General features: G+C 50.0%; 7 protein-coding genes across 7 annotated transcripts; 4 read left to right on the top strand and 3 right to left on the bottom strand.

The window, feature by feature from the left end:
* Positions 1-197: 197 nt before the first annotated feature.
* Positions 198-1,141, top strand: AA0111_g8187 (hypothetical protein; the record flags this gene model as incomplete). The annotated part of the gene is made up of 3 exons (XM_028654606.1): positions 198-264; positions 316-664; positions 715-1,141. The coding sequence occupies 3 exons, from the start codon at positions 198-200 to the stop codon at positions 1,139-1,141; spliced, it is 843 nt and encodes a 280-aa protein (XP_028504208.1).
* Positions 1,142-1,187: 46 nt separating this feature from the next.
* On the bottom strand, positions 1,188-2,093 carry AA0111_g8186 (hypothetical protein; the record flags this gene model as incomplete). Its single annotated transcript, XM_028654605.1, has 1 exon — positions 1,188-2,093. The coding sequence occupies one exon, from the start codon at positions 2,091-2,093 to the stop codon at positions 1,188-1,190; it is 906 nt and encodes a 301-aa protein (XP_028504209.1).
* Positions 2,094-2,988: 895 nt separating this feature from the next.
* On the top strand, positions 2,989-4,522 carry AA0111_g8185 (Aldehyde dehydrogenase; the record flags this gene model as incomplete). Its single annotated transcript, XM_028654604.1, has 2 exons — positions 2,989-3,336; positions 3,407-4,522. 2 exons carry the CDS (start codon positions 2,989-2,991, stop codon positions 4,520-4,522), a joined length of 1,464 nt encoding a protein of 487 aa, XP_028504210.1.
* Positions 4,523-5,068: 546 nt separating this feature from the next.
* On the top strand, positions 5,069-7,391 carry AA0111_g8184 (hypothetical protein; the record flags this gene model as incomplete). The annotated part of the gene is made up of 3 exons (XM_028654603.1): positions 5,069-5,511; positions 5,567-6,592; positions 6,638-7,391. 3 exons carry the CDS (start codon positions 5,069-5,071, stop codon positions 7,389-7,391), a joined length of 2,223 nt encoding a protein of 740 aa, XP_028504211.1.
* A 1,016-nt stretch (positions 7,392-8,407) lies between these two features.
* AA0111_g8183 (hypothetical protein) lies at positions 8,408-9,565 on the top strand (the record flags this gene model as incomplete). Its single annotated transcript, XM_028654602.1, has 2 exons — positions 8,408-8,522; positions 8,598-9,565. 2 exons carry the CDS (start codon positions 8,408-8,410, stop codon positions 9,563-9,565), a joined length of 1,083 nt encoding a protein of 360 aa, XP_028504204.1.
* A 1,315-nt stretch (positions 9,566-10,880) lies between these two features.
* AA0111_g8182 (hypothetical protein) lies at positions 10,881-12,245 on the bottom strand (the record flags this gene model as incomplete). Its single annotated transcript, XM_028654601.1, has 4 exons — positions 10,881-11,234; positions 11,283-11,831; positions 11,900-12,121; positions 12,189-12,245. The coding sequence occupies 4 exons, from the start codon at positions 12,243-12,245 to the stop codon at positions 10,881-10,883; spliced, it is 1,182 nt and encodes a 393-aa protein (XP_028504205.1).
* Positions 12,246-12,777: 532 nt separating this feature from the next.
* On the bottom strand, positions 12,778-13,083 carry AA0111_g8181 (hypothetical protein; the record flags this gene model as incomplete). Its single annotated transcript, XM_028654600.1, has 1 exon — positions 12,778-13,083. One exon carries the CDS (start codon positions 13,081-13,083, stop codon positions 12,778-12,780), a length of 306 nt encoding a protein of 101 aa, XP_028504206.1.
* Between the last annotated feature and the right edge of the window lie 412 nt (positions 13,084-13,495).

Raw genomic sequence — 13,495 nt, 5'->3', positions numbered from 1 at the left:
GATGCTACAGCCGGGCAGACGAGGTATCCGCGGGGGTGCATTGACGCGACGCGCCGCTTCCGAGGATATCGAACTCCACACTCCGAGCTCCCCACGACACCCACCTACCCCAGATAATCCGTCAACATGGCGCGTTGCGAGATTGCTTCTCGTTTGCCATTTCGCCATCTGCCCAGTCGGATTGGAGATTGATTATCATGTCGGAACTAAAAGACTTCAACCGCATGTTCAGCCTCGACGGCAAGGTCGCGCTGGTCACTGGAGGTAAGCAATGCCACGGAAACAACACCAGCGCCTTCTAATCCTCCTCACTAGGCTCGAGGGGTCTCGGCCTCCATACTGCCACGGCATTCTTGCTCGCTGGCGCAAAGAAAGTCTTCATCTCTGCGCGCAAGAATGAAGGAGACCAGGGCATTGACCAGGCCGTCGAGAAACTCAACAAGCTGCCCGTATCCGGCACAGCAGTCGGCATCGCTGCCAACGTCGCCGATACCGAGGACATTGAGAGACTGGTGAAGAAGGTGCAGGAGACGGACAACAAGTTAGACATCCTGGTGTGCAACGCTGGAGCGACGTGGGGAGGCCCTTTCGACCCGACACCAGACTGGTCGAGCAAGAAGGTGCTGGACCTCAACGTCCGCGGCGTCTTTAATTTGGCACGACTGTAAGCATCTCCACTGAGACGACTACACGATTGGTCCCTGACACCAACAGCTTCGCGCCCCTTCTCGAACGCGCCGGCACCCGTCAATCGCCGTCTCGCATAATCATCGTCTCCTCCACGGCAGGCACAACCGTGCCCCATGTCGGCGAGCACGGCACAATCATGTACAGCATCTCCAAAGCAGCAGCCCACCACCTCTCCCGCCAACTCGCCGTCGAGCTCGGGCCCAGGAACATTACGACTAATACCGTTGCCCCTGGCTTCTTCCCGTCGAAGCTCGCAAACGGCTTGATCGAGATGCTGGGCGGGCAGGAAGAGTTGGAGGAGAACAACCCACGGAAGAGACTGGGCGAACCTGAAGATATTGCTGGCGTCATGGTGTTTCTGTGTAGCCCGGCTGGAGCGTACATCAATGGCGAAGATATCGCTGTGGATGGGGGTATGAGGCTCGCATCAGGACGCCATTCCAAGCTATAAAACTACATGAATGTTGTTCGACGCGTAATACAAATCTACATACAACTCAAGCGCCATTCGTCCCATTCTGCTTGCCTCCTTCAATTCTAGCCAACTGCTTCGCCATGCTAGTATTCTTCATCATCTCCTTCATATTCTCATCACAAAACTCCGGTCCGTTGCTGAAATACAAGTTGTTGCCGTTTACCTCCACCGTCAACCCCCAGTTCTCCTCCTTGCTCTTCTTCACACCTTTTGCATCTACCATCTCGCCTCCATCTACCAGTCTCACTACGCCGTCAACCAAAGTCTCCATAGGCGTAAAGTACTCCACCGGGAAACTCTTCCACTCCTCCTGACTCAACAGCCCCGTATTGATCGTCCCAGGACACGTAGCAAACGTCCGTACCCCCTCGTGGTGATATGCAACGGTGATCGCGCGGTTGAATTGGACCACGCCGGCTTTACTCGCACTGTACATTGGACAAAACTCGGAGGGGTACAGACCGCCGCACGATGCTGTCATTACCAGCACGGGATCTACATTCTGCCTTTCGTGCTTTGCTATTGTCTTGCGGAAGTAGTGGAGAGCGAGGTACGAAGTGTTTATCACGGCTTTCAAATTGATATCTACACTTAATTGGTTTGGCGGAGGTGGTGGTGGACCATCTAGATTGTGTTGCTGGTAGAAGTTGTCGCGTTCGACGATGCCGGCGTTTGCGTAGACAAAGTCTAGACGCTGGGATGTGTTGTAGGTTGCTTCGAAGGCGGAGACGAGGGACGTATAGTCTGTTACGTTTGTTTGGTGGAAGTGTGTGTTTTTCAGCGTCGTGGTGGCGGTTTTGCCGGCTGAGGCATTGAGGTCGAGGAGATGGATAGACCAGTCTTCGTGAGTGCGCTTTGAGAGGGCGGTTGCTACAGCCAGTCCCATGCCTGATGCTCCGCCGGTGATTAGGGCGACTTTTGTGGGCATGCTGAAGAGGCGTTTGCTGGTTGAACGAAGGCTTGGACGCGGAGAAGGAAAGTTAGGTTGTTAGATTAGAAGTCTGAGGGTCCGTAGAGCACGGGTATAGTGTTCAGATCTTGAAGAACCGAGTTTATTTTATCATCAACTGCAAGTACGTAGCATCTATCTGGGTAAGTAGTACGATGACGGCTCGCATCAGGAAAGCGTGAATACATCCCGTGTGCACTTTCTCCGCATGATCAGAAGGAAAGCATCTTCCGAGCTGGCTATACCTAGTGACTGAATGATTGTATGTTGTTTGGAGCGTTTCGAGACATATATCGTTTTCTGATGCTAAAGAAGCAGTACGTACCTGAATCTACTTTACTCTTGCTCCACAAACAACCGTGATATGACCCACCTTCGTATTTGTCGTTATGCAATCCTAGATACCCTACTTCTTACATGACTCTCTTCGAACACATAACTGTCCCTGGCATGATTCAGTATAATGGCGGTCATCTTCGCCAGGGTAGAATTGAAGCATGACGCGGGTTGCTGCGGGGAAGGTGGGGAAAATGAATCGACACGCATGAGCTCCAGCGACGCGGAAAACAAACCGCGAGCGCTAGTTGCCGGACCTCATCACTCGTCACAACACATTGCCGGCAAGCTGACTTCTCCTCATGCAACGTTACACATGCGATTGTTCTTCCGAGCTCTGCCGCCACCAGCCTATGTACCTCTGGTGTTGGCTCTTGCCATTTTAGTTAAGACGACTGCTTTAGTGAAGAGGTGAGATTTCGCCCATGTCAGCACCATCCTTCATACAAATCCAATATACCCCTCCCGTTCCTCCTTATTTCTTGTTCGCAATTCTATTAGCTTGTCCCGCCCATCACCCTCTCATACCTCGCCCATCATGACCTTGCAATACTCAGCGAAGAACCTGCCCAAGCAGATTTTCATCAACAATGAATATGTCGACTCAAAGTCACCCAAGAAGCTCACACTCCACAACCCTAAGAACGGGGAACTACTCGCAGACGACTGCCCTCTTGCAGGCGAACAGGATGTAGATGCCGCAGTTGATGCGGCGGAAAAGGCGTTCCCAGCATGGAAGAAGATGAGCGCGAACCAGCGCCGGGGCATTCTGAACAAGTTTGCAGATCTCATTGAGAAGAATGCAGATGGTATTGCACAATTATCACGAATTTCACTGGGTGCCCCGGCGGCATTTGGTGCTTTTGAAATTGGACTTTGCGCGGAAGTATGTATGACCCTTGGCCAGGCTTCTGGTTCAACTTCAGACTCCGAAAGTGATCACTAACCGAGCTCAGGTTTTCAGATACAATGCTGGGTTCATCGACAAGTTTGGCGGTGAGTCATGGCCACAGGAGGATGGTTTCCTCAAGATCGTTCGCAACGAGCCCCTCGGTGTCACGGCTGGCATCGTCCCATGGAATGGACCCATCGGCACCATCGGTCTCAAAGCCGCCCCAGCTCTCGCAACAGGAAACTGCTTCATCCTGAAACCCTCAGAAAAGACACCCTTCTCATCCCTAGCCCTCGGCACACTCATCAAAGAAGCCGGTTTCCCACCTGGTGTCTTCCAAGTCCTTACCGGCGATGGAAGCACCGGCGCCCTAATCGCAAGTCATATGCGCATCCGCAAAGTAAGCTTCACCGGCTCTATTGCAACCGGCAAGAAGATCCAAGAAATGGCCGCAAAGTCCAACCTCAAGCGCGTTACTCTCGAGCTAGGAGGCAAGTCCCCCGCCGTCGTCTTCGACGACTGCAACCTCGATAACGCAGTGACGTGGACCGCCAATGCCATCACCGCAAACACAGGCCAAGTCTGCTTCGCAGCTAGCCGTGTCTACGTCCAAGAAGGCATCTACGACGCCTTTATCGAAAAGTACAAACAAGCCATGAAGGACAAGACAAAGGAGATTGGCGACCCGGACGAGACGTCTACGAATATCGGGCCTCTGGTTGATAAAGCGCAGTTTGAGCGCGTACAGGGTTTCATCGAGCGCGGTCAGAACGGTCAAGGTACCCTCGCTGTAGGCGGCAAACGCATCGGTACATCTGGGTACTACCTCGAGCCTACCGTCTTCACTGACGTGGATCCCACTTCGGAAATCCACTGTGAAGAAATTTTCGGTCCTGTTTCTGTCGTCAAGTCCTTCAAGACTGAGGAGGAGATTATGGCGCTGGCTAACAACACGAACTTTGGGTTGATGGCTGGTGTGTTTACGCAGGATATTAATAAGGCGTTGAGGGTGGCGAGTGACTTTGATAGTGGTATGGTCGGTGTCAACTGCGTGAGTTTGATGTTTACCATGACGCCGTTTGGAGGTAGCAAGGAGAGTGGGCTGGGGAGGGAGTGTGGAGTTCATGCGCTGAGGGCGTTTACAGAACCGAAGACTATTATGATTAATATGAACTACTGAGTGGGGGAATCTGGGGGTTCGGGTGTAAGGTACAACTTGGAAGGTATCCACAATACGTCATCTTTCTTCAGCCGCACTTGGAAGGCTGACTGTGCGTCGGCCCTATCGTTTCCTTCCACTATAGTGGCGCAAAGCAAAGCTAAGATATAATTGAATTTCGGAGCTTGCAACCAATGTGTGATAATACGCAGATACAACAAGAACGCAGTGATTCATCATTGTTGATAACTCGTACTTTGGGGCTGATTACCTAGTTAATCTCGTGTTCATGCAAGGGGTCGCTGTCCGCGACAAAAAAGCAAGATACGAGCCGCTGTACCGTGCCCGTGCGCTCAATGCACGATTGTGGCACAGTCACGGAGCTGTCAGCCTCGCGCATCGCCTCCAGGCCTCCTTTCATCTCATATAACATTAAAGTATGAGGGCAGTTGTTGGTTCCAGGTGTATGCTAACTTCCAAGACTAGTTACCCACAATCCATATCGCTTCTACATTCTTATCGTCATTCCGTCGTCATCACATCAATATACTTATCTCTATCTGGATCATGGCCGTTCCGTTCGGATTCTCTGCGGGTGATTTTATGGCGGCAATCCACCTGGTTCATAAGATCAGTACAGCTTTACGCGAAACGGATGGTGCGAGCTCGCAGTACAATCAGACTATTGGTCAGCTACAAGGCCTTGAGGGACTACTGCGAAGTGTGCAAAGTGCCTATTCTGCAGATGTTGATCCTCAACAGCTCGAAACGTTACAGTTACTTGGACATCAATGTTACATCCCGCTAAACAAGTTTTTCTCAAAGATCAAAACCATGGAGCCCAGCCTCAGGAATCTCGGTACGAAAAGTGATTTTGTCTTCGACCGGGCTAAAAGAGCTGCATGCAAGGTAAAATGGGGTGTTCAAATTAAAAAAGAGGTATCAGAGCTTACTGCTGCCATGGGGTTTTCGATTAACGCGATCAACATGCAATTACTTCTAATCAACTTGTATGTACCACAAGTTCCGTGAAGACTGAAGTAGGCTAAAATTGACTGCTTCTAGCGAACGGCAAGAGAAAGCTGGATCTCCACTTGAGACCTCTCTGCAGCCCTTGGACGATCTCAACTCCGAGATGACCAGTTTCCAAAACCACCTCGGTGCACGATTAGACTCTCTTGCTACAACGACATCTGTGGAAAACATTGCGCAGACCCTCCGAGACATGCGCCTAGAAACTGTAAACGATTGCGATGCACAAATGGACACTATCCGCAAATACATGGAGAATCATACGGGTCGTTTCGACACGGGTCTCTCGCAGCAGGTATTAGAATCGATCAAACTACTCGATGCTAATGTCAAAGAACATCTAGCTCGATCAACAATAAGCACAACCCAGAACACGGCAATGCCAAGCCCAGTGTTCAGACCGCTCATACCTGCCGATCCTAGGTCATCGTTTCAGGATAGTACCGCGATGCAGAGAGTTGAACATCAACTCGCCGCACAAACCCGCCTACTGCAGCGACTCGAGAAGAGAGATATGAATCCTCAGTCGGCAGACCCACTACCTGGAATCAAGAGCAACGGTATGATACAGAGTGCCCAACATACCATCCGGCAATCTATCCAGACCATGCTGAGCTTCTTCGGAGCTGGAGTAAATGCTCTGTTAATGAAGCTGTGCATCGCTCTGCCAGTTATCCAGCACATCCTCAGAACTCTGAGAGTACTTCCTCTTCTCATCTCTATCCCCATCTCAGACAGCATACTGTTTGAAGATGCTTTGGGTCGCATAGTACATCTTCCATACGTACATTTTCGACACCATGCGGTATTCATGGCACGCTTGCGATGCGAATTTAAGAACGTTCCAGGCGAGCAAAAGGTGCTTCTAGAACAATTCCGCATATTTCGGCGGAAACGTTTCGACGAGTTTCTCACCAAAGATAACTGGGATAGTGCTGTCCGTCCAGGCTCCAAGATAGCCATGTCGATTCAACTGGACAGTTACGATGATGAAGGCGTCGCATGTCCTCGATGCGAAAACATTAGGACTGACATGTACACAAAAGACCTTTCCGAATGGTATGTTTCAAGTCTTTTGAGTAAGCTCATACTAACTACTAGAAGCACCGTCTGCGGTTTGAGCTGGACTTTGCAAAAGTTCAACACTCTGGACATGCTATCAAACGCAAAGCGCGTCCACAAAGCCACATCAAGTAAATTTTTGGAACGAGATGCGTTCGAAATAGAGGAAAATGTGTCTTCTAGCTCATCAACATCATCGCCAAATTATGTCGAAGCCGGGTTACCCTCCCTTGTCAACGAAGGTATCGAAAGCTTCAAGATGGTCCATATCCAGTCACAAAATGCCAGCGTCCAACCCTATCAACCTCGTGTCCTCAGAGATCTCACAGTCGATTCTGCTCTTCGTAGAATGATACAACGATCTCGTGTCCCCGTTCAGATGTCAATATATATGTTCTGGCGCAAAGACTCTCCCCAAATCTTAAAGATTGGCTATACTTCGAACGTCAAGTACCGCGTACAAGCCATGAATCGTAGATGTGGAATAGAGCATATGTTCGACCAGGAGCTATATAAAGGGACGAAGATGGTAGTCCCGTTCGCGTCTCAAGTGGCACAACTTATATCTACGGAACTTGAGAATTACAGGATGTGTATAAAATGTCCCGGCTGTATTTATTACCACCAAGATTTGTTTTGTGTCTCTAAGGGACATGCCCTCAAGGTTTTCCAGAAATGGAAAGCCTGGATATTGCTGGAACCGTATATGCAGACTGACCATTTAAAGTGGGAGCTCAAACCGTCCTTTCTCGCCAATATAAGCGGAATATGTCGACCTTTGACAATGGAAGACTGAGGACCCATCCCGCTGCAGACCAGACTATCAATAACAAAGCTGTGTAGATATTCAGAATACATCTACTAAATGCAGTTAGTTGTGAGCCAAACTTATCTATAATTTCATTATTATTTCTTTCGCACGCGATACAGGATATGCGGATTACGTTCTATATCAGGTCCACTTGGACAGCGCCGGACAGCTTGGAGAGTTATGCATCCACAAGATCATCGTGTCGTCGGCTCTATGGCAACTTCGCGAGAATTTACAAATACTGTCACCGAGTCTTCGCGTACTATGGTCATAGCTTTGCCTTTGCTAGTGAGGCGCAGGTGTTGTGATGCGACTGTTGTTGTGGAAGCTGGTAAGTAGCGACAGTGTGGCCAGCGTGGGGCTACCTCCACCTCGATACCCAGACTGGAATCTTGAGGCCGCGGAAGCTCGCTCACTCCTCCACCACACGTCGGGACGTATTTCATCCACCATGAACACCTTGACACTTGTCCATCCACAACACGCATGGTCAGCGGCAGTTCTTCTCTCTCCCAGAGTCTCACACAGGCTATAACGTGGTCGTATTGACATCCTCGGCTTATGTCCTGCACCACCTGCAAGGTCTCAGAAGCCAAGGACTGCAGATATGTAGGTAATGAATCTCATCGCTTCGACCTCACTCAGCCCTCTATACGCCTTATGGTGCTATCCGCACAGGATCGCGCGTGCGACCCCACATCCGCAATACACAACGCCCCGTCATTCGTTTTCACAGATTGGCGTTTGCCCTGCGGGGCCAATGTGTCTTCCTTAGGCAGTATTGAGTACTTGTAGGTGTGTCTACATCTGAAATGACTGGCAGACGTGCCTTTTACCTCATCATCTGATAAGGCATGCATGTCTTGGGCTTAGTTTGCCTTGTGGCGGCAACCGGCCCTACAAGGCTGACTCGGTTGCTACACAAGGCTGCGCAACTCCGGTGTGTGTTGACCTCTTCTCCCTTGCCCAGACCGGCGAATGGAGTACTACACCTTATCATCATGAATTATGAATATGAAGCCCTTGAAAACACTCCAGGTGCCATCCGAACTTTCGTTCTGCGTCCAGCGGAGCAACTCGACGACCCGATCTTGGGTGACCTCCAACATGTCTCGCGTGAGTCCTACAAATACACAGCCGTATCGTACGTTTGGGGAAACCCTTTGCATGTTCATAGTATCCAGATATAAGGTCGACCGTTTGGTGTTGCCGACAATCTCTTCAACGTCCTTCGCAGTTTACGCGACCAGGCTGAGCCGATCAGTCTTTGGATTGACGCCAGTTGCATCGATCAGAACAACATCCTAGAGCGCAATGCGCAGATACAGAAGATGGCATCAATCTATCGCAGCGCATTCGAAGTGGTAGGTTGGCTAGGCCAAACGTCACCAGATTTTGGCATTGAATTCGCGCTTCTACAAAAGCTGATAGAGGAAGACTCTCAGTCGTATCTAGAGGATGCCAATTATACTTCTGCTTGGGAGTCTCTAATCTCACTGCTCGATAAACATTACTGGACGAGAGTCTGGATCCTGCAGGAGACGGCTATCAACCCAAACGTGCTGTTGAAGTTTGGCGCCAGCTCCAGTAAGCAGCAGATTGCTGTGAGCTTTCTCTCGGAATGGGACAACATACGTTTTGAGGTCCTCTCAAAATGGCGTGAGCTACATCCCGATGCCGGATGGGAAGGGTCAATGATGCAGAAGTTTGACGCCATCTCGAACAACGTTTATAATATGGGTCACCTACCGCCTCTAGTTCCTTTGACTGCGGACAAATTTCAGCCGTTACTGCAATGTCAGATTTGCAATGGGCCCCTCGCGTCCAATCCCCTCGACTACGTTTACGGTATCATCGGTCTCTTCGATACCCCAATCTTGCCCGTCGACTACAGTCTCTCACCACGGGACCTGTTCCTCAAAGTCGTCGAGATTGTCCAACACCGGAGCCGCAAATTGGATTTCTTATCCTGGGCATGGGGAAACTATGCGCAAGATAGTTCAATCTTCCCCAACCAGCACAGTATACCCCGTTGGTGTATTGACTTTTCTTATCAACGAGATTTGTCCGGCCAATCCCCTTCGCGAACTCATCCCAGCCACAACGCCTCATTTGGGATACATTCTATCATGCGGCCGACAATACGAAGCAGAAGATAGATCTCTGCCTCGAGAAGGAGGATACCACTTTTTGCGCACGAGGGATATATGTCACTGAGGTCGGCACAGTTGGCAGCTTGGCCAATTTTGATCATGGGAACAGTATTTGGCCAGAAGACTGGGTCGCCATTGGAGGATTCAAAGATATGAAAGCCCCGCTCAAGCAGCGAACTGCGAGATCCGAGCAACACCAACTTGAGCGCCGGGCAACCGCATCCGGTGCTGCCGATTCCGCCGCGTTGAGTGTTTGGTGGCGTACTGTTTTCGGCGATACACTTTCACGAGAAGCTCGTATCGACTCGTCGGACGAAGACCGCTCCAGGGTTCCGCCCAAAGATCGAACAGGTGTGGAAAACCTATGCAGATATATGACGGAGTGTCTACAGATACAAGTGCATAATGGTAGGCGCATGTGCAGAACGACGAGTGGGCAACTAGGTCTTGCGCCTCCATGTGCTAGACCAGGAGACGCGGTTCTCGTTTTTTTGGGGGGTGGTACGCTATATGTGCTGCGACAACAAGAGTCGGGAATGTGGCACTTTGTCAGCGAGTGCTACATAGATAGTATGATGGATGGACAAGCCATACAGGAGGATAAGGAGGAAGTGGGAGTGTTAGTTTGTGCAGATTAGAGCGCCAGGTCGGTTTGGAGCTATCAGATAACGAATTGAACTTCATAAATGCCCAAAGACTGCTAAGGTGCTGAAGATTGATTAGTAAACACGCAGGTTAACCTTTGGCCAGGGTTTAGAGGTCTGGCATGAGCGTCGTTTAGACGCTTACTGTCGTCCGCTGTGCGCTCGCGCACGTGGTCGAGATATTATTGAGGGTTTATCAACTGGGCTCCAGCTTTATTGAGCGGTGTTTATCTGGGGTGGTAGAGGTGGTAGAGCTTCTGAAGAGATTGGAATCTTTGCACTGTTTCGTCTTCACGCAATCCACTATGCTGCATGCGTATATAAATACTTGTTCCACGTAGTCAGTGACTGAACCCAATAGCTTGTAACACTAAGCCGTGAAACTCACGATAGTTGGGCCAAGAGAAAGCGAGTTGTACCTGACCCAAATGAGCGATTTGCTAATGTGAAGGACATCAGACGTGCGACAAACGCCGCGAGATCTGAAACTGTTTCACGCCTACCGAAAACGCATGTTAAGGTTGCCAAAAAAGCGGTAGGGCTATCTCCTAGCTGTAATTTCAATTCGGTGTACTTAAAGTGACAGATATAATCGTGTTTCTATTGCATCGCGACTCCAAGTCAAATCTCACGAGCGCTGGTGAGGTAGGCTACGTTTGGCTGGGCCAGATTCTCTATTATTTTGGAAACTCTGGAATGGGCACTGGCCCTACAGGTGGCCTTTTTGTGGGCATGAAGGCCTGGTGTATCGTCCTAACACCCCAACTAGCAGGATAGTCGATGTTCGAATGAAGCAGACCTTGACTCCCAAAGATAACCAAGTCCTGCTCGTCCTCTGGGCCTACCCAGATATGCTCAGGCAGGATAATTCTGGTGTAGATATTATCCAAGAACTTCCTTACTTCGCCCAGGTCGTCGATAACTCTCGCAGTCTCATCTGGGCCATTGCGGATAAATAACCGCCGAATCAAGTGCTGTATACACATGAATGACTTCTTGCCAGTAACGGGGTTAACCCAAACCATCGGGTACTACACGGCATTAGTGTTTGATGGATGCAGCTTCGAGTATAAACATACCTTCTTTTGCCATTCTTTCTTTGCCCCTCCCAACTTTAGCAGCTCTTCCTCTGGCTGCTCCCTACCCTCAGTTACCACGCCTAGGCCGTTTGGAGCATAATGGCAGTCCTTGAGATTCTCAAATGGCAAGATGCTGTACTCCGCCCAACTGTGGTCGGCCATTCTCTTTTCCTCATCACTTAGCATGTCGTACAGTTGTTCAACGTCCAGGAACGCCTGACGTCCCGGTTTTACTTCCATAGTCATGCCTGAGCCATCTGCCCATTCTACAGTTTGCTTATCCAGGCCTTCTGTAGGAAACTTGATGGGTCGAAGAATAGTGAACTTTGTAAGGTCGTGTCGCCAATACATTCCGTTCATGTACCACACGTGAAAACGGGTACGTCCAGCTTCGAAGTCCTCGTCCGACAGCGGTACGCTGTAGTAATGGCTTACGCTAGCGTCACCCATATCTAGGCCTGGTTTACCGTAGCGCGGGTCGTCTTGGGGGCCTTTTCCAATAAAGTAAAACAAACCCGCATCAGGAACCTTGATAGCTTGGAAGGAGTCCTTGATGATTATCAGCGCTCTGCTACAGCCTGCTGCGAAGTTCATGTTTCATTCTGCTGTTGACTTACCCTGAACCACTGGTGAGGGTGGAATAAGTCCATCAATTTGTCGTCATCCTCAATGATCATTTCTGGATCGAGCGCTTGAAGTAATTCCCAGGCACGCTTCGGCTTGAGATCATGTTGGCGTTTGATAATTACGAGTTTATGCTCCCAGATCGCTTTCTCCAACTCGGCCACTATCTCTTCAGTAAAGTTGTTCAGATCAAGACCCGTAATGACAGCTCCAAACTAGAGAAAGTATCGTAAGCATGGATTATAAATATCAGTTGTGTTGTACAGGGTCCATGACTCGTACTTTGCATGTCTTCCCTTCGGGATGGGCCAGAGGTTCGATGTTGAAGCTGCTCGTCATAGTGTCCAGAGTAAGGTATAGGTGTATAAGTCAGGTCTTGCGCGCATGGAAAGTGGATTGCAGCTCTGGGATTAACAAATAATAGGATAGTTATCAACTTATGTGGAACCCTGGCTTCGCGTTGTAGAGCCTTATGCACAGGTTCGGGAAGTTTCGCAGACGAATTTGACAAGTGGACGTCGGGGTCCGATGGGGACCAAAACATGCCGAAGCCCGCTACTTGCACACAGCCTAAACATCACGGCGATTAGGTGCATTTCAGGAAACTATGTAGTTAATCATAATAATAGAACACTCATTTCTTCCAACCGTTACTACCATATTGTCAGACCACCCTCATGAACCCATCGGCTCATGTCCGGGGACAGTATTATATGACTGCGTTACATGCCTATAATCGCTCTGTGCCTCCTCTAGACGGCACAATCTCGGGTGCATTTGTTCACATCTGACCGACGCTAGTCCACCAGGCGCGAAACTTGCGGTTGTTGGCCTGGAGCCAATCAAGTTTATCAGTCCACGCTTGCTCGCATTAGGTCGCGTAGTACGGGTGGAGTAGTGTAACGGTGTAATAGATGGCGGTATCATCAGGCTTGTCATGGTAGTTGTTAGCCGTTATCCACGCTGCGTCGAGGTTGGTACTAAAGCGATCCTCGGGCGCCTCGTCGTGCGCGTTATGGTTGACAGCTCCGTAGCTGTCAACGCGCTCCTCGCAGCAGTCAAATACTAACCCGAATACTAGCATAATCTCAGTAATAGCCACAAAGCTGTCTTGCGTACTACGTCCTTCCATGCGTCTTGTAGCTGTTTCCAGCGACTTCGGCGCGTCCATGTACATTGTAATGATTGCCCAATCGTGGACGCTGAGGCCGTTGGTCCGCATTCACGCCTGCTCTTCAAGGCTTTTGTTGTTGCGACTCATCGCGTATAGATCCTGCTCTCGCACTTATGTAGCTTTACAACGCGCTCAAAGCACATGTAATATGGGTTTTGGTGTGTTGTGATGGGCTTGACGGATTGGAAGACCTTGCGCGCGTCTGCCGGCGCGTTGGCAGACAGCCCGCTTGCGTTATTATTGTAAAAGCTCGGATTCTTGGCCTATGGCAGGGCCTGATCGATAAATGTGAGGGCCGTAGCGAGGGCGATCGTGGCCTACGTGGAAGCCCATCTTTTCTATGATCTCATCTACCGCCGTAACGTTATTGTTCGCGTTGTCGAGTACTACGTAATCTATCCTACGCTCGTCGATG

The sequence above is a fragment of the Alternaria arborescens genome (assembly GCF_004154835.1).
Source record: "Alternaria arborescens strain FERA 675 chromosome Unknown contig_20, whole genome shotgun sequence".
NCBI lineage: Eukaryota > Fungi > Ascomycota > Dothideomycetes > Pleosporales > Pleosporaceae > Alternaria > Alternaria arborescens.
Note: the sequence above shows the minus strand (reverse complement) of the source record. Positions and strands in the feature narration are given on the sequence as shown.